We start from the raw sequence: 21,054 nt of genomic DNA on the forward strand, positions 1-21,054 counted from the left end.
ATTCACTGGTGCAATATACTTTTCTATTTAAATAAAATCAAATCTATAGTAACTTTTTCATCAAATTTTAAGACATCAGATTACTTTAAGGGATATATTTCTGGGATAAACTATCGGCATTGCATACATTACATTTTTTGGACAATCCTGTGTTTCACGAGTAAGAAAATGGGGTTTTGTTAGAGATACATTTCATAAGAACGTTAGAAAATATTCAAATACTTTAAAATTATTTTAAGGATTTATAAATAATTTTAGAGTATGTAATTATTTTAATTTATTTTTTTGTTAAAATAATAGAAAAAAATTACTCATTCATTACTTTTCTGGACATGTATCAAAGCACTAAATTGCTTTAAAAAAAAAAAAACCTTTCACTCAGTAATATAATTTATCTATTGCTGACATTTGTTTAGAATATTATCAGTAACTGCACAAATTAAAGTTTTTAAAAGGAAACAGTTTTATAGATAGATACTATAGCAGTTTATATGAGGTAAAAAATTATTTGCTTTTAGATTTTTAAAATGATTTCAAATATTCCAATATTTTCAAAACTCATGCACAATGAAGAATAAGTGTATCAAGTTTCTAATGACACTTGGACAAGTCAATCTAGCCAGTCATTGGAATTTTTCAAATTAAGTCAGGGAGGTGCGCCTTTTGTTTCACAAGAGAGCACTGCAAGGGTGCAAGCACATCTTATCTCAGAACCCCACAAATAGATAGCCACACCATTCATTCATCAGGCCACTTTCTCAATTTAAACAAACAGATCTGAAAGGGAATGAAATTTTCTCTAAATTCCTATACCCATAGTACTGCTCAGCGACTGATTGATTCCACAGATTTAACGAGCATGCAGATTGCATTTACTTGGCAAGGGCTTAGCAGAGTCGAGGATTAGATTTCAGTCCAATTCGACTTTCTAACCGTTGGGCTACCATGGCACAAAATGAATCATAATATTGATAGATATTAAATACTATTACTAGATGGTTAAAACAAAAAACACTTTTACAATTGAATAAACCTTAATAATATACAATCTATACAAATGTTAACAGTATTTTCACTACAGAGCGAGAATGCGAGAATCTTGCATATTTTTTTCTTTTCTTGCATTAAAAAATAATTACCGTGAGAAATTTGCGAATTCTATAAATCAATTTAAAAATTCGCTAATTTCTCACTTATTGGAAAAAGTTTCGCATTACACTATTTAGAATAAAATCGGTTTCACTTTTCTTCCTGGATCTTTCATTATTTGCAACATTTGCCCCATTATCTAGCTTCCGTATTTGTTCAAAACCTTTTCGAACAATAGAACACTACCCCTTCGAACCATGGAACCCCTTCCGGAACGCATTTCCCTGCAACCACAATTTACCATAGGTAAGGTTCTTCATGTAAGAAGTTCAAATTTTTTATGCACTAATGTAAGATGGATAAATACCTTGTAAAAGAAAAATGCAGCAAAAATATTCAGTGTTTTAAAAAATAGAAAATGTTAAAAATGTATTATAATTAAAAAAATGAAGTCTATTCGTGTTTTTTTTTTTTTAATTTTTTGAAATCTCACTTAACTTTTGAAATCTCACTCTGTTTTTGAGAAAGTGTGAGAAATGCTCACCCATTTTTTTTTTCTATGATGAAAACACTGGTTAAATTCAATAAACTTTAAAAAACAGTGATAGTGATGCTTAATACAGAAATGCCAACTTTTTTTCCAGCACACCCTGCTTTTTTTTTTCATTTTAATAATCCTTGATTCCTGAAGTAATTATTAGTGATTAATAATAATGTTTACATTTATTGATTTATTTTTAAATACAATATGAAATATTAAAATAAGCGATGATGTAAATTTAAAAAACAAACAAATCATACACTATTTTGTAAACATTTTTTTCTTCATAGTATGAAAATTTGCCTATCTCAATCCCTTCATATACATAGAGAGTAACAAGAAAAAAAGCTGGCAACCCTGGCATAAGAAAAAAAGAAAAGATAGAGAAGAATACCTTAAAGTCCAGAAGGAAAGAAATATTGAAGATAATTTAAGATAACAGGAGACAATGAGGTTCCCCATAGGAGAATTTTCTTTACCTAAGAAAAGGTTAGTGAAATTCAGAGAGAAGAAATTTAAAGAGACTTGCACAGAATGCATTAGACAATGCAAGCATTTTTATTCCCATTTTATTAGTGATCAAAATAAATTTAATATTTCCCAGGGTTGCCATAGTAAAATACAACAGGAAGTACTGCTTATAAACTATAAAATAAGATTGGCTACAGTTATGAGGGAAAAAGTAAAACAGAAAGACAAGTTATATGCAACAATAAAAGTGTTTAAGAGGCATACAACAATTGCAGTGCCACAGCCAATAATAATCAGAATGATACAATACATTTTTATCATCAGTTCATTCTGTACTCTGGCACTAATTATGATTACTTATGGCACCCAATCAAGAGTATGATTTTATCTATGTTTTCTGTTTTACTTATAGCTTTAATTGCACTAAAAAGTATATCTGAACAAGTAGATGTTCTGATATAGGACAATAGAAATAAAATACTGTGTCATTAAAAAATGAAAAGTTAATTTTGGATTTCAGTATTTCTCTTCGAGAAGAAAAGCTTAGATAATAAAAAGCATTAATAAATAAATGAACTAAATAAGTTGATTTAATCTAAAATTTAAACAGAGTTTCAAAGACTTTTAACTAGGAGCTATTTTTTAAATTGTCTGCTTCAACTTCAAATTTTTTATAAAAAAAAATAAAATTAAAAAAAAACAGTGTAAGTGTGATAAAACTAAAGTAAAGTGAAACTACCAAGTTATTTTCAAATTATTAATATAATAAAAAATGTAAACTTTAATGATAGTCACATTGCCATAAGATTAAGCATTTTTTTAAAATAAGTAGAATAACGATAATTACAATTTTAAAAACATACTTATATGTTATCTATGTTACCAAAAAATACTTAAGTCATTCTTCATGATAAAGTGCTAGAGATATTAAGATTATGAAACAAAATAAAATATAAATCCAGGAAACACTTATATTTTTATTAAAATAAAAATTAAAACTTTGAAATAATTTTTTTTTTTATCTAACATTACTTTTTTTTTTTTGACATGCAAACAAATTTTAAATACATACATCAAAATATAAGTCATTAAACTAAATAAAGACCACATTTATAATGTTGCTTACATTTTTCTTCTCAAATAATGGGTATGATGGGATGGTCTATTCATACAGAGAAAGAAGAATTCTTCTCAAAAAGAATGTGACAAAGAGAAGAATACAAAAGAAATTAAGAGCACTTGGAATTCGGCACAAACTTACCATCTGAATGAAGAGCTTTAAGAACAACGTGAAGGGTAATTCCAATAAGGCACACTAACAACCCAATAAAATTAAGAGTTGACATATGATCTCCTGTATACTTCACAGCTAAATAAAGCGTGCAAACTTCCTAAATAAAGTTTAAAAAAAAAGACTAAGTACAATTATATAATTTTTAAATGAATAAAAGCCAATTCAAAATGTATATAATTTCTTTATTGATATCAAATTGGCCTAATTCAGTAAAATAAGATTAGGGACAATATTTCAAGGGGTGAAAAAATTACTTAATTTTTTTGAAATGATTTATTCATTTTATATTAATAGAAATTTTTAAAAAAATGGTGAAAGCAATTAAATTCAAAGAAGAAAATAACATCCACATTTAAAGCCGCTAAGAGTTGATTGTAATCTTTAAGTGAAATGATTTTATTATTATCTCTTTTTTTTAAATAATTTGGATTTCAGTTACATTCTACTTTATCATTTTTGCTGCAACCTAGGAATTATGAAAATTTATACGGTTTGTTATATGTTTACCAGAAATGTTAAATTACACTTATTTAAATAAATGTTTCAAGTAAAAATACCACTTCGAAAGACAATTGCATACATGAACAAGTTTGTTAATTTCTTTATAAGATAAAAAACCAGGGTGCGTACCCAAATTTTTCAACACTGAATAAGCACTCGAATAATAATTTTAAGCACTCGAAAAATATTTTTATTTCCAATTCAAAAAAAAAAAAAAAAATNTAAAATACCAATTAAAAAAAAAAAAAAAAATTCCTAATCAGGATTTGTGCAGTATTAAAATTTTTTTTCTTTCTATTGTTTAAAGTTTTTAATTTATAAACATAAAATCAATAAAACTCAAAATTTTTTTTAAAAACTATACTTAATCATGATAAAATATCTAGTTTCCGATAAATATTGCAGAGAATATTATGAAAATCATGTATTTTTTGTAATTCAGAATGACAATAGACACGGCGAAGAAAGAATTTATTTTTAAAAGATAGAAAATTAAGCACTTTTTACAAACTCCGAATAAAAAAAGGCACCTTTAAGAGTTTTTAAAAAACGTAAATCAAAAATAAGCACCTAAAGCTGCACACCCTGCAAACTATAGTAAATTTTTCAGTAAATATAAGATATAAACTAACAGTAATTAAAAAATATTAACAATTTATTTAAATAATCTAACAACACTGACTGAAAAACTATTACCTTATGTCGTTTTCATATTTTTTATTGTACAGTGGTGAATAAACTACGCACAAATAGTAGCTTAAAATTAGTTTGTTAAAAATAAATCTATAAGTCACATGTAGCAAATAATTAATGAGTTTTGTTTACTTTCTAGACATAGTTTGAAATTTTTTCTAAATAGTACAAATTTTGAGTGAAATTCTTTTACACACTTGATAATTGAATTGTGTAAATTATGTAGTTTTTTAGATTGCAATTTTTATATAAAAGTGAGCAAACACCAAACTAAATAAAGAACATATAGAAAGCAGAAAACAATTTCATTCATTAAATATAATTAGGTATTTCTTCCTATTCAACATCATTTTTAATAAAATGTTGAAAAATACCACATAATAGAGCATCCTCAAAAATTATATTTTTGTTTAAGAGTAAGACCAACTTAAGAAACATTAGAATAAAATTTTCATTAAAGAAAGTGAAAAATAACGCTGAAAGAAATTCAAAATTTAAGATTCAAAATCTCGATATTTTAAAATCTAGATCATGTTACCCATATGTAATACGTTTATATTAGGTAAAAAGAATAATTTTAAAAATATGCCTTATTTCAAGCTATAACGAAATGTATAAAAAATAAAACTAACATAAAATTCTACATTTCACATTTAATGACATATATTTAATAATTCATTTATTATTATAATTAATAAGCACTTTACCTTAAAAACACCAGCTATGGACAGAGTAAGACTTGAAGTAAACAAAAGCAGTAAATATTCACTAAGCTCCATAAGAAACGCAAGAAATGACCCAAGAAGTATATAACCTACTGTTGTCATAACCATGCTTACTTCTTTATAGCGAAATACTTTTTCAGTAGTTGCAATAGGAATACCTAGTAAGCAAACCAAATAGCTTTATTCAAAACAATTAAGCAATGTTTAGGAGTAAAATTAGATTGAAATTTTTTAATTAAAATAATGTGCATATTATCTAATCAAATAAATAAATGTAATAAACTAGACATTTCTTCTTTTATTTTTCTATTAAAAGCTTGTATGCAATTGGCAAGTTCCGATTATTAGTACAAAATAATTTAACTTTAATATGCATCTCAACATCTTTTAACATACATATCTTTGCATTTGCACCCTGGAAACACATTTTTGAGGTTAAGATCTTAAGTTTTTATCTACAGTTTTAGGCATTTTAATTAACTCTTCATTCCTGAGTGCCATTTCTCTTGTTCTTTACTTCTTTTTCCTCTCTATGTTTTTTCTCGATATAGTTCTTCGTATTTGTTGCTGTAGGTGTTTTTTAATCTTGCCATTAGAAATAAATAAAAAAATACATCAAAATGTTATTAAATAATATTTATCAAAGAAATTTTAATTTATCATTAAGTTGGCTGATTCTAATTTGCATTTTGTAATTGGCGTTGAACAACCAACCCAATTCTGAGTTTATGACTATTAATGCTCAACTCGATGGCCTTGTAATTTTGATCTCAATTCAGGAGACAAGGGAATTCCCGAATCAAGCAATGAGGCAAACTAGCCTCCTTGGAGAACTTTTTTGAAGGATCTAACCCATATTTGTGTAACAAGGAGAGGAAAATCACGAAACTTCCTATGTTTAGTCCAAAGGCAAAAGGATTCCAACCCATGAGCCATTTACCACTGAGGATATTTTACATCAGCACTGTGGTTAATACGAGCAAGTATCTCCAGCCACAACAAGGATTTGAACCTGGTCATCTCATTGGGAGGCATATATTCTATCCCTGAAATCACTGGGGCTCAAGTTGCCCGATTAGAAAATATTGGTGAGTTTCACAACCAGTCAAGAACATTGCAAAATAACAATGACAGTTTTTAAAGGGCTGGATAATTCAAATAGCTTATGACACATACTAAATATTTCAAAAAAACTTAATTACCTTCAAATACTATAGCTAAGGGCAAAAGGCCAATAACCATCCAGGGTTGTACATGATAAATCATATCAACTGGATTACTTAACCCTGAAAGCAACATTCTCATTAGAAACAAAATTTTTATATAGTTTCAAACATACAATAAGAAAGTAAATGTAAAATACTTGAAGCAAAATAGTTTAATTTTCAATGGAAAAAGATGATTTATTTTCATTTACAGAGGTTGTTGAACAAAGCCCTCTGGTTTTCCAAGAATCAAAGCATAAGGCTGCAGATTTATTGGTAATAAATTTTATATGTTTTGCACTTAATAATATCTTGAATTAAAAAAAAAAATCTTCCAGCACATTTTGAAACAAAAATATTGTTAAGGAATTTAAAAAAGAAAGAGTTGGTCTTACAAGTCAAGTAAAATATTAGAAGATTCATATACATGTAAGTTTTATTAATGTCATTATGTGCAGACAAGAGTGCAACGTTAATTATTGATATTAATACAATAACGTATTTTTGTTACCAAATCTTTCAGATAGTTTTAAGCACTAAACTAATGTGTGAATATTAGCTTAATGATATTTTTTTGATCTTATAATATACGATACTTTGTCTAAACATAATTATATTCAATAATAACGAATTCAATCAAATATTTTAAAAGTGTTAAGTTTTTAACAAACTTATCAGAAGCTGTAAAAAAATTACTATTTCATGAAACACAAAAGAAATCTAACTATTGTGAAGTATTCTTAAATTTTACACAGACAGAAAAGTAACATCAATACAAGGAGAGTATCAAATAATAATAACAAAAATGTGAGCGAAAGTAGTGGAATTTAAAAATTTACTAAGCATATAATAATAACAAAACAATTGTATCGCATTTTTTACTGTTTTTTCAAATGGCAACAAAATATATTTAACAGAAAAGCATCTAAACTTAAAAACTTTAGTTAACCTAAATTCTAGTTTCCGAAAAGAAATTGTAGTACAAAATTATATCATAAAATACTTATTTTATTTTAATGCTTGAATAATAACATTCTGACAATAAAAGAATTATTAAAATTTTCTAATAGATGAAAAAAAAGAAGATTCATACTAATTTTCAGAAGTTGAATGTCCACTGTAAGACAACACCAAAATTATCTAACTTATTATGAAATATTGAAAGATATAAGTTTGCAGATTGTGCTCTTCAGAAAACAGATAAGATTAAAACAGTAGGCCAATGACTGTAATTATTGTTAATTAAAAAGATAAACGAATTTAGAACATTATATAAAGATCAAATTAAAAAAATAAAGCTAAATTGAATTAAAATAAAAAATAAATAATAAGTTATAATAAAATAAAAACAGTATATGAGAACTCATTACCTAGCTCTTTCTTTTGCACAACCATTTGAGCTAAAGTCCACCTCAATCCAGCAAGAAAAGAAGCAGTAAGTACCAACAGAAAACCATCCAAATTAAATTGAGTTGATTGATATGTAAACATAAATAGACCAGCTGCTATTAGAGCAATGACTATAATTAGGGAATACCTCTGCATGGGAAAAAAAAATGTTTGGATAAATGTTCACAGAAGTCAAACGTACATCACACACAATTAAAATAATACTTATATTAACTGTTTTAAGAAATGAATTAGTTTAATAAAAAAAAGGTTACTATTTTACTATAAAAATATAATCATTAGCTCATAGTTTGAACAATAGTAAGAGCACCAATCAACACGAAAAATTTCATCAAGCATTTTTAAAATGAAACAAAATTTATATATGCATATATACTAAGGCATATATATGTAACAATTGATTGAGCAATAATTTAAAAAGCATTCAATGCAAAAAAATTTTTGTGTAAATACTTTGGAATAAAATAAAGTTTAGAATAATTAAGGTATAAAAATGAAATGGTAATTTCTTTAGAGCTAACCCAAGATATTATAATTTTTTAAAATTTTTACAGATATCAGCTATTTTAAAATGCATAAAAAAATAATAAATTATACTTTTCATTGATTTTTCTGAAAACAATTTTCCTTATATTCTTTCGAATGATTTTGAAATACACAAAAATATATTCAGTCTATTGATGTATAGCTGAAGACAGTGAACACCACAAAAAAATTTCAGAGTATCAAAATNATCCTGTACATATCTCGTTTTTTTGCAGAGTTTACACCTCGAAAAAAGACTTTATACACTTTTCTAATTAAATTAATAAACCAAGAATTTTAAAAACTAATGTATCAAAAAACATTAATTTTCTCAATTTTTGTGTTTTGGACCGTATTGGCTTCTGAGTGACTCATATATTATTAAAACCAATAATTAAAACCAGTTACATTGCATTGCAACCAGAGATTTGTCTTTCTCTAAATTAAACCAAAGATATTACAAACAAAGTATGTCGGATCATAATCTAGTACACTTTTAGTTCATTTTCTAAAAAAGGGTACACTGCAATATTGTTAAAGGAAGTTCAGAAGTAAATACACTTCAAATTAATTATACCTAATAAATTTTTCATAAAAATTGGAAAAAAAAAGTACTTTATTTTACCTTTTTTTCTAGTCCAAATAAAATTGAAAAGCCTAATATAAATATAATACATGTAGATTTTGTCATGGTATACCTGAAAAAAATAACTATGTATTAATACTATTTAAGAAGAAAAAACAGGGTTTAAAGGAGTTTAACATTTCTAGTAGTCAGTGTGAAAAATAACTTATAATAAAAATAACACAATTATGAAATATTTTTACTTCAATAGATTTTATACACATCAGGAGTTTTTCTATTCAATTCATAAATAAAAATTTCATTTGAAGTCAGAATTCAGGTACCAATATATACAGTAGAGCGCCGATTATCCGAACTGCTCGGGACCGAACGTGGTTCTGATAATGAAAAGTTCGGATAATTGGAAAGTTCTTTAAAATCTAGTTTAAATGATTATTATTTATGCACCAACTTCCTTTCACACTTTTTCCAGGTTTAGGACTGGCAGTACTATCTAAAATAGCTCTGTTTAAAAGTTGGCTTTTTTTTTCAATTTTTAAATATTTTGTATTCATTTTTTTAAACTTTTTTTTTTCATTTTGAATTTTTTTAAATCATATTTCAGCTTTTATAATTTTGTGTGTGTCAATTACTGATTTTGCCACATTTTTCTTTATTATCCATTGCAAAAGAAATTCAGCAAAGACTTTTGTTTCAAAGAAGATTTTTTTTTTTTGAGCTGCCGTATCCCTTATTATTTTTAAATAAATCAACTGAACTGGATCAACATCATTTTGACGTTCTAGCCAATTCATTGCAATATCTAATGAATTGCATGCTTCTATATTAGAAGGTCCACTATCTAGAACACCTACTTCTTCGTCTGTGAAATTCCGATTTTCTTTCAAAATTTCAGCAACAATTTCATCATCATTTAAAATCCTCGGACGTTGTCAGTGTCTCGACACCCGTCTTCTTTTTATTCTGCTGCATAACCTGGCATCTTTTTAGTCAGAAGGTCTACTGGTTCAGAAATTTAGAAAAATTGTTGATAAGTTGAAAAGTATTCTAAACTTTTAAAAAAAAAAAAATTTCAGACATAGTTCGGATAATTGGACGTTCGGATAATAAGGGTTCGGATAACCAGCGCTCTATTGTACATGGAAAATACAAGAAACCATCCATTTTGAAATAAAGAAAATAAAAGGTTGACTTAAACATAGCAAAAAATAATCTTTGAAATAAGATAGATTTTACTTCAAAATTAATTAAAATATTTTTTAAAATTGTTATTATAAATATAATTGCTAAAAAATAAGAAGCAAAAATAATTTTTCAATAATATAAACTTATATTAAAAAGTTTTATTTTTTGTACATAAAAAGAAATAGAAGGAAAAAAATTAATAAAAATCTAAATTCAATATTATTAGTTTAAAAAAATTATTTTATATATAGTGCATTTTATGTATTAAAAATTCTATTTATATATAATATATTTTATATATTAAAAACTCGATTTAAACATTCTATAATATGTACAATATTCTATTATATTTACAACAATACTTACAAAGACACAGTTATAAACTCAAAGCTCCAGTTAGAAAGGCCAATATCTAGAGCACTAGCTACACCTATAAAATAAATTAATCATGTTTAACTTTTGATTCAGCAAATAAATTTTAAAAATGATATGTCTTTTAAAAATTAACTTTCCCATTGAAATTAAAGCATTATATAATCTGCAGATCATATTAATGAAACAATCTGCTGCTCATCATTATAATATGCAGAATGTGCATTTCTGTATGGTTTCAGTAACTGATATTTTAAAAGACTACTATTGATAAATGAATGATTAATGTTTATTAACTTGTTAAAAATAAATATCAACAAGTTAAGGTTCTTTGCGAATCAAATGGCTGATATATTTATTTGAATGAAATTAATAAATAATGTCAGATTTTTAACCTCAAATTTCTTTTTTAAATGCTTTGAGCTGGAAAAAAATACTAAGTCATTGTCAAAATCAAGTTTTCAGTGAATAAATAAACTATACATTACCTGTAAACAAGAAACAATTCTTAAATATATATTCATGCATAATTTCATTTGCTAACACAAAATAATAGAATATTTCATAGACTCTTTTGAACTTTCATAGACACTTTACAATAGTATCAACAAATTTAAATTGGCATCAAGTATACAATTGATATGCAATTTTAATTTAATATTATTTTTAATGTGCATAATGTGAAACGGATTTGTAATTTAATATGCATTTTTAATTATTCATAACTCTAGAATGAAGTAATTGAATGTATAAAAAACTTTACCAGTTGGCGCTAGTTGCTTAATATATGTTGGCCAGTCTAAAACCACTCTTTGTCTGCCTGTAATAATGTGATATAAACATCTTAACATGCCAGAAAGAATAAACTTCACAACCAAATGGCAAATCACAACAGTAAGAGGAAAATGGAAGTCCTTAAAAAAGAAAAAGTTAATAAATCTTAGGACTTTTCAGATTTGACAACACTGATAACTGACAAACATAACAAAACAAAAATGCATAGTATACAAAAGATACAAAGTAATTAAAGAGGGAAACAACCAATATACAGACTTAGATAAAAAGAAAAAATTTCTGCAAGCACAAAATCTCAAGTAAAAATTTTTCTGCCAGCAATTTTTTAACTCTTGTAACTAATTTTAACGTCAACCTTTGTTCTTCCTAATTTTGACAAAATTTGCTCAATTTTTTTTTTTAAAGATTTTTAAAACTCAATATTGATTACGTAGCATCATAGATATCATTAAATTTAGTATTTTTTTGACAGTATAAAACTAGTTATTGACTTACCTTCCTCTCCCCTTATACTTTCTTTTTTTTGTATTTTTAAAATGTTACTTAGTTACTAATGCGAAGATTTACTAAATATTTTTATAAAACTCACTTCTGTCCATTCACTTTTTGATGCCAGAATGGCAAATATAATTTTAACTGCTTTTTTAAAAAATATATATTAAGGTATACCATAAATTTTTCCTGTGAATGACAAATTTTTCATGAACAGTATTCGTACATTCATGTATAATATGCATATCTGCATTTCAATGCAGTATAATATGCATTTTTAATGTGTGCATACATGACATGATACTAACCTATTGCAACATCTAACACTGTTTTAGCATTAAGTTATACATAGTTTAGTAATAGGAATAACATTAGTTTTGGAGTAAATTTTGAAAGTGTTTAGAAAATTCTAAGTTTGGAAGTTGCATTAAACCTAGAGCTTAAAGTGAGTATTCTGAAAATTTATTGCTGAAGGCAGAAACACATTCCTATACTAAGGTGTATTCAAAACAACCTACATATGATGCTGAGATCTTTACTCGAGTTCTTATTTAATTACAAAACCTTGTTCAGCACAATACTTATTTGTTCAACATTTTGGATAAAGTGCAAAAAATTGTAGTTTGTTTACATTGCATTATTGTAAAAGGAATGCATACTTTTCCTGCATCTTTGTTGTGAACATGTATACAGATTACTATATAGTTTGTTTAAAGAAAGTACTCCCCTAGTCATTCGTCTGGACCTGTGGCGGTAACTATGATAAGAAGGTATAAGTATTTCAAGTAGTGGTGCAGGGCTGTTTAGGACATTGTTTAAGACAGGTTTTTGCTCTTCTTCCGATAGGGAATCTTTTTCTTCAGTCAATTGTGTTAGTCCTAGAGTTCAGAGAAGCTACCCTCCCTCAAATGCGCTATTCTTGTTTCCATAGCAGCANTTAAGGTATACTATAAATTTTTCCTGTGAATGACAAATTTTTCATGAACAGTATTCGTACATTCATGTATAATATGCATATCTGCATTTCAATGCAGTATAATATGCATTTTTAATGTGTGCATACATGACATGATACTAACCTATTGCAACATCTAACACTGTTTTAGCATTGTCATAGTAATAGGAATAACATTAGTTTTGGAGTAAATTTTGAAAGTGTTTAGAAAATTCCAAGTTTGGAAGTTGCATTAAACCTAGAGCTTAAAGTGAATATTCTGAAAATTTATTGTTGAAGACAGAAACACATTCCTATACTAAGGAATATTCAAAACAACCTACATATGATGCTGAGATCTTTACTCGAGATTTTATTTAATTACAAAACCTTGTTCAGCACAATACTTATTTGTTCAACATTTTGGAAAAAGTGCAAAAAATTGTAGTTTGTTTACATTGCATTATTGTAATAGGAATGCATACTTTTCCTGTTTCTTTGTTGTGAACATGTATACAGATTACTATATAGTTTGTCTAAAGTAAGTACTCCCCTAGCCATTCGTCTGAACCTGTAGCGGTAACTATGGTAAGAAGGTATAACTATTTCAAGTAGAGGTGCAGGGCTGTTTAGGGCATTGTTTAAGACAGGTTTTTGCTCTTCTTCCGATAGGGAATCTTTTTCTTCAGTCAATTGTGTTAGTCTTAGAGTTCAGAGAAGCTACCCTCCATCAAATGGGCTATTCTTGTTTCCATAGCACCAGAAGTCCTCAGATCTTGTAGCAGGGGGATCTCTCATGACAAACAAATTATATGTGACCAGACAAAAAATATGTAAAAATTGTAGCCTGTTTATTATGTAATCATTCATTCTAGAAATATATTTCCCGTGTACTTTTCTGATGTATACAATTTCATCTAAATACAAGTCGCTACAAATAACTAGCAAAAAATAAATAAAAAGTTTACATATGTTTATTTGTTCTCATTGTTACATACACATTTATATATTTTTTAATGTGTACACACATTTATAAATTGATCATTATAGATAGCTTATTAAAAAGAGGTAAATTTGTTTACTATGTGTGTGTTATATTTCGTTGTGTGCATGCACATACACACACACATATAGTATATAGTTTTTTATTGTATACATACAATTGGAACACTATAGATTAGAATTGAAAAAGAATAAAAACTACAGCTTGTTTACATTATTTTCTAATAAAATCATATTTGTGCAATCTCACTGATTGTATGTATCAAAACATAGCACACTATAGAAGTAAACAAGTATCTACAAGGACAAATAAAAAACAGATGGGCAATAACATCAATAAATAGTAATAAACAATAATAGATAAATAAAAAAGATTAAAATGTGATAGAAAAACAAGAATGCAATGAAGACCATGAATTAATTTGGTGAGGTAGGTACATTAAACATTCTCTTTTCCCAAAATCAAATAATTTACAAACCAAACCATTGAAGTTAACAAATTTAAAGCAAATATTAATAGTCATGAGTACAAAAAAAGCTTTTCTCTAAAAAAATAGAGCTAAGTTTGGTATCCTCTTAAAATTCAAATATACACATATAGACCTGTTACAATAAACCTTTGTTAAAGGTGGTTAAGTGAAAAGGCAGAAACTAACCATGCATTTAACTTTTTATGGAAGTAATTGAATAAATAATTAAACTAAGATTAAAAATAAGTATAATGAAAAAAATTTAGAACTGAATTTATATGGGATGAAATCCGACATAAAATCAGAGACAACTAATTTTATAAATATGAATTAACTTTGTTGAAATGTGAGTAAGTTTAATAGCGATTATACTCACTTTTATAAACCATTTCTGATAAAAAGTGATACCAATTGAAAAACAATAATATAAGCTGACTAATCCTAAAGTTCTTATGCACATAAGAATCAAACGAACTGTGCAAAAGCTGTCGAATCGCTTCATTTTGGGATTGTACTCTTCCGTACAAGGAAAACAACATACGTTTAAATGTTGAAGATAAGATTGAAATGTGGCGGGTTGATGATTTGGAGAACCAGATTGCGGGACCTCTCTACGTCTCTTCATAATTTCAACGCACAGAACCGAAAATATTACATAGAAGAAATTTAGAGTGCCATGTATGCAACATCTAGTTATTTTAAATGTAACTATTTTAGAAAGTTTTTAAATGTCACATCTATATTTCTAATTCTTGCATCATGTTATTAACCAGAAATCGATAGACGGATATGAGACTAAGCAAATAAAATATTCACAATTTCTAAACTTAGTATTTTTCTAAAATTTACACTATCAAATTTCGAAAGTGAACATGAAGACAAAATGCATAGCAGAAAAGAGCAATGTTGTTGCCATTTATATATTTTTCCACTAATTTTTGTTGAAGAGATAGGAGACTTCTGTGGCCCAGAACAGTTGTTGTTATTCTCACTGACGCGTGGTTTACGCTCTACTAATCGACGCAGAGAAAAATGGAAGAGCCTGATTGGCGATCGAAATGGGCTGAAGGTGGCGAGCAAAACTCTCTACCTATGGCAACACGTCACATGCTTTCTCCATTAGCGTGTGGAAAGTCTTGAGGAAGGAAGTATTTTAGTTTCTCTCTTGATTTTCATATAGATTAAAATCTTTTAAGTCGAAAAACTATATGGAACCGAAAATTGCATTAAGCATACTTCTGAAAAAAAGTATCACGGAAATTTTGAAAAATATTTTTATTGAATGAAAAGGAAGAATATTAAGAAAAGGGAAAATATCGTTGCACATTCCTATACAACTGAAAAGAGGAGGAGAGGGAAGGGGGAAGGGCTAAAGGCAGGGACCCCCATCAGGGGGAAAGGTGGGCGCACGATGCGCCCATTTAAAGCTTTGGGGGGAATTTTTACACTAAATAAAACGTATAGTTTGGGGGGGGAGAGGAGTTTAGACGAGAGAATTTTTCTTTTTTTAAGTACATTAATAAAAGAAGCAATTGGCAATGCAAGCAAAGTAGCACTATTTCGAACAAGCTAACATGGAAGGGGGAAGTTAGCAATTTTTTTTGGAGGGGGGGAGAATGCTTCCAAGAGCTTGGGGGGATGGGGTACACTGGCTAAAGGCATGAAACTGGTCTCTTCCCCAGATGGCGTATTCGAGTGTTGTGATCGCCAATTGCAGTGATCGACATCAAACAGAAATTTTAGTCATGACTGAATTTCTTCAGAATGATTATTCATATGCCAATTTAGTCATCATTCATTATGCAACTTTTTGAATAATGATTGATGAATAAATTCAGGAAATATGACTAATTTTCGGGAATATTTTTTTTAAGAAACAAGAAAGCAAAATGAGCAAGAGTTATGCCATTTTAATTAAAAATTGCACATCGATTTTAAATGTAAATAATTGTAGATATTAATAACATATAGTAATAAGCTCATTGTAATCATGATTACAAGCAATCACAAAATATAATATTAATTCCTCATTAAAAGTTGTTTTGATTATTTCTAATAGCAGCAAAAAAAAGAAGAAAAAAAATGTAAACTTTGATTGGAAAGTTTCAAATTTATAGGCTAGTTTTGAAAGAAGATATAGGTCATGAGATAACTTCCTCAAAGTTCCAACTTTAATAAACACAGGTGTTTCTAAATTCGATGATGATGCAAATATAATAAAAAATAAAATTAAAAAAAAATCAGGTTAAAAAAATTCTGCGTTTCCTACATTTAATGTATTAGGCTGCTTGTAAAAGATTGATCTCCACATAACTGGGCAATTTTTCGTGCGGCTGTTGGCACCCCTGCTGCATTCGTTGCTTCCCTCATTACCATCAAGCATGCTCGCACGTCGTAGCTAGGACGATTAGTCTTGCTGGGTTGCCGTCAGTAATGGAGCTCCCGATTACTGCGATCCACAAAGCGTGATATTCACGCAGCTATTCAGTTTTTAAACTCAAAAGTGACTAAAGCAATTGAAATTCATCGTCAATTGGTGGAAGAGTATGGCGAGTCGTGAATGAACATAAAGAATGTCCGTAAGTAGAGAAGAGAGTTTGATGCGTGATGAAAAAAAGAACTATGAGACCGTCAATTTCCGACGAGACAGCAGCTAAGATTAAGAGAGTCATGCTTCAGGATAGGCTGAATAAGGATTGCATCTCGGTTCTCGAAGTGTCCTGCATCACTATTTATCGGGAAAATTGAAAGATCGGAAAATGTGTGAATGCTAATGGAAGACCAAAACGGTAAAGAGTTGACTCTGACAGTGAATTTCTTCGCCGCCATGCTGACGAAGAGAACAACTTATTGAATTCAATTGTCACGGGGGTGACGAAACCTGGGCGTAGTACTTCACACCTGAAACAAAACAATAATCAAGTCGTCAGTGACGGCACTCTTCTTCAAGCTTCGAAAGCTCAAGCAAACACAGTCTGCCGGTTAAGTCATTGCAGCTGCGTTTTGGGATCGAAAGGGGGTATTGTTGGTTATTTATATGGAAACTGGAACCACAATAAAGAGATATTGTGAAAAACTGAGAAAAATTAAGTGAGTGATTCAGAACCGGAGAAGAGGGTAGTTGAGCAAGGGTGTAAGCATTCTCCATGATGACGCTCTAATCCATGCTGCCCGATAAACAGTATCTCAACTGCAGCAGTTTGGATGGAGTATCATTACCCATCCACTCTATAGTCCGGACTTGGCAACCAGTGACTACCATCTCTTACCAAAATTGAAACAAAAAGTATTTGTCTGGAAAGCGCTTCAAGAACGACGAGAACGAGGTGAAAGCTAAGGTTCGAAGTTTCCTGAATAGCATAGAGAAGAGCTGGTAAAATACAGGCATATAAAAATTGCAACTGCGCCTACAAAAATGCATCGAAGGAAATGGTGATTATGTAGAGACATGAGTACTGATTCAACTGATGTATCCGAAATTGAAAATGAATGTTTATTTTATATATTTAAACATAGGAGACCTTACTTTTGGAAATACCCTCGTATGCTTAGGAATTAGTCTCTTCTGTTTTCTAATTAATTTAATAGCTGCGTTTGAGGAAGTCGTTGGCGGAAACTTTAATATATTTTTTTTACACTGAGAAACTCGTAGAAAGTATTTGACACTTCAAGAGATTTGATATTGCATTCATTATAAATATGTTATTAGGCCGGGATAGCCTGGTCGGTAGGGCGCTGGGCCCATATCCAAGAGGTCGTGGGTTCGATCCTCGCCGGCCGAAGACTCCCCGTGTAGTAAATGGTGACTGATGCACGTTAAATCTGTCGAGTCTCAAAGTCCTCCATGTTCCCACAACAAATCAATACCTCTGGGGGTACTGATCCAGGAGTTTCCTTGTCTTCTGGATTGGTTCAAAATTACAAGGCTACGGAGTTGAACGTAAGTAGTCGTAAACCCATGAACTTGGGTCGGCTGTTCAACGACGGTTATAAAATAAAATATGTTATTAGGGCCGAGATAGCCAGGTTGGTAGGGCATTGAACCCATGTCCAAGAGTTCGTGGGTTTGATCCCCAAAGGTCGAAGATTCCCAGTGTGGTATATGGTGACTGATGCACGTTAAATCTGCCAAGTCGCAAAGTCCTCCATGTTCACATAACAAATCAATACCTCTGGGGGGTACAAATCCGGGAGTTTCCTTGTCTTCTGGATTGGTTCAAAATTACAAGGCTACGGAGTTGAACATTAGTAGTCGTAAACCCAAAAAATGGGTCGACTGTTCATAATTATATCGATATAATCATCATAGTTCATCGATATAAAATATAAAATAAAATATGTTATTAAGTAACTTACAAAAAATTTTGGTTATTGTTGAGACCCCGGTGGGGGGGGGAGAAATCATTAAGTATTTGCAATGAAGAGATGTTCAAATTTTGAAATGAAGTTTGATTCAACTTAAATTTGCATTTAATTCTTAATTTAAATAATATGTTTTTTCAAAAACTAATTTAAAAAACGTTTAATTAAGGACTTAATTGGAAAAACTTTCTTAGTAAAAAAAATATTTTTATTGACAATAATTGTTTTCATAAAAAATTTGATTTAGGTGTGAGGAGTGTAAAAAAATCCCTGGTTTCTGTCCAACTTATAATTTCTTATAGTCCTACATTTAATTTATGAATTATTTTAATTTTTACGTTACTGATTTGAAATTTAGCCATTGCATTCATATTGTTACATACAACTGGTTAATTAGAAAACAATTGTTTATATTATCACAAGTAAGACTACGCCGCATTTAAATGTGTACGCTAATATTGTTTTTTGGGTGATTATACTATATTAAATATCGACTTGGTATGGTCTTAGTAGGTAGTGAAGAAATGAATTTCCCTTTTATTTATTGCTAGGATCATAGCTATTTATGATCTATATCTGATATAAACTGTTTTAATTAGAGTTACCATACTAACAATAGCATAGTCTTACATTTTTATATTTTCCATGGAATTTAAATTTCCATTGCAGAATTCGTTTCGACTAACTACCACTGAGATTTGAACTTGGGTTACCTCATTGGATGGCTAGTGTTCTCTCCGCTGAGCCACCACGACTCAAAATACTTTAGTATTTATATTTTTTTCTAAAAAAAGGTAAGATTCAAAACAAAATCAATATTATATTTTTTTCAATAGAAGGTAATCAAGCCGAAGGCCACCAGTTTGCAGGACGCACCAGTAAACGCCCTAGTGTCTCGGTGGCCAGTCAATCCCTAGTAGGCCTTAGTTCTCTTTGGGCTGTCGAGTCACTGAAGTTTAATTTAAGCATTTGGAAAGTTTCTTAAAATTCGATTGAGGATTAATTTGATTTGAGAATTTAAATACTGACCATAGCAAAATAAAGTACCAATCATGTTTCTTATAAAAAAAACTGCAAATTATGCAATTTGTAACTCTGTTCTGGTCCCCCGGGAAGGCATTCAAAAATTTGTGCAAGACGGTTTAAAAAAAACCTCCACAAAAGCTTAAATGAATTGGCACAAGTTTACTATAAGGCAAAAATCCCTTATTAAAGCTGCAGCTTAGGTTCAGGTAACGAAAACCTTCTTAAAAACTGTAGTTTTCTAAAGGTTATATAACCTTTGCAGATATTTTGCACATAATTTGCTTTCATAAAAGTTTCAACTTTTATTAAGTATTCTAATGATTATAAACGTTGCATTTTTTAATGATTTTCTCAACGGAATATAAGTTGCAGCTTTTTATAAGTTTTTTTTCCTTTCTTTTTGAGCCAATTCTTTTTAACATAAAGTGTTTTTTTCAAATTTTTTTTAACAGACCTTTTTACTTTTAAAATATTTGCAGCGTGTAACAATTGAATATTAGAAGAGTTAGTTTAAAAGTATTTTATTACTAAATATCATTACATTGTTTATTTAAGCAGTTTACCTACTGAAATGTTGCATTTTTTGCTGAAAAAATTTAACCAAGAACTATAGTTCCCCCCTTTTTTTATGACATTTTCATATGAATCCAAACATAGTTATAAAAAGCATTTCATTTAAAAAATATGAAACTATTTCAGGCACATAAATTGAGTTTTTTTCTCGTTTTATTTTCTTTAGATTTTTTTGCTACATCAATGTCAAAACTAATATTTTTGCATTACGAGGAGATCATGTTCAAAAGTCAACTCATTGAAGATTCTTATGTAAAAGTTGTCACGCGTAGGATTTTCTTTCTTAGAAATGAATTCAATTTATAGTCCGTTGCATATAGCACATGTTTATTGAATTTCAATGTTTGTTTTCTATAAAGAACCACACATTCTTAATAGGTCATACTATTGCACTGTGAACTATTCAAACTATTGCATTTCACTGAATATCTGAACACAATCCGTGAAAATCTGAAAACTATTTTTATATGTGATTCGATGATATGCATTTAATTTTAATTTTAACTTCGAATTACTTAAAATTAAATTGAAGTAATTTATTTTTACAATCATTAAATTTTTTTCGTAACCAACTCAAATATGAATCTTCTTGCAGCGCATAGTTGTTATTAGTGGTGTGCTCACGCAAATTGTTCTGAATTTCTATTATTTTCGTAGGATCGGAAGTTTGCGTACTTTCAGAAATCATTTTCTTTTTCGGGACAGGTTTTTGGTCTTTGGCAAGTTCATCAATTTCCATAAACTTTCTTAGTTCCCGAACTTTGTTTTCCAATGATATATTTTTGCGTTGTAACATTTGATAC

The 21,054-nt window shown here is 28.9% G+C and overlaps 1 protein-coding gene across 1 annotated transcript; it reads right to left on the bottom strand.

Moving 5' to 3' along the window:
- Positions 1 to 1,918: 1,918 nt before the first annotated feature.
- On the bottom strand, positions 1,919 to 15,195 carry LOC107436866 (solute carrier family 35 member C2). The gene is made up of 9 exons (XM_043041740.2): positions 14,667 to 15,195; positions 11,361 to 11,511; positions 10,592 to 10,655; positions 9,080 to 9,152; positions 7,890 to 8,058; positions 6,517 to 6,600; positions 5,297 to 5,472; positions 3,363 to 3,492; positions 1,919 to 2,109 (listed from the first exon to the last, which is right to left on the bottom strand). Exons 1-9 carry the CDS (start codon positions 14,913 to 14,915, stop codon positions 1,934 to 1,936), a joined length of 1,272 nt encoding a protein of 423 aa, XP_042897674.2. The 5' UTR covers positions 14,916 to 15,195; the 3' UTR covers positions 1,919 to 1,933.
- Positions 15,196 to 21,054: the final 5,859 nt, after the last annotated feature.

The sequence above is a fragment of the Parasteatoda tepidariorum genome, chromosome 3 (assembly GCF_043381705.1).
Source record: "Parasteatoda tepidariorum isolate YZ-2023 chromosome 3, CAS_Ptep_4.0, whole genome shotgun sequence".
Classification (NCBI taxonomy): Eukaryota; Metazoa; Arthropoda; class Arachnida; order Araneae; family Theridiidae; genus Parasteatoda; species Parasteatoda tepidariorum.

Coding starts and splice junctions, on each gene's coding strand:
- LOC107436866 (XM_043041740.2), bottom strand. CDS start 14,915: ATGAAGAGACGTAGAGAGGTCCCGCAATCTGGTTCTCCAAATCATCAA. Junction 11,512..14,666: donor ATCAGAAATGGTTTATAAAA/GTGAGTATAATC, acceptor TTCTTTTTTAAG/GACTTCCATTTTCCTCTTAC. Junction 3,493..5,296: donor CCATAGCTGGTGTTTTTAAG/GTAAAGTGCTTA, acceptor AACTTTATTTAG/GAAGTTTGCACGCTTTATTT.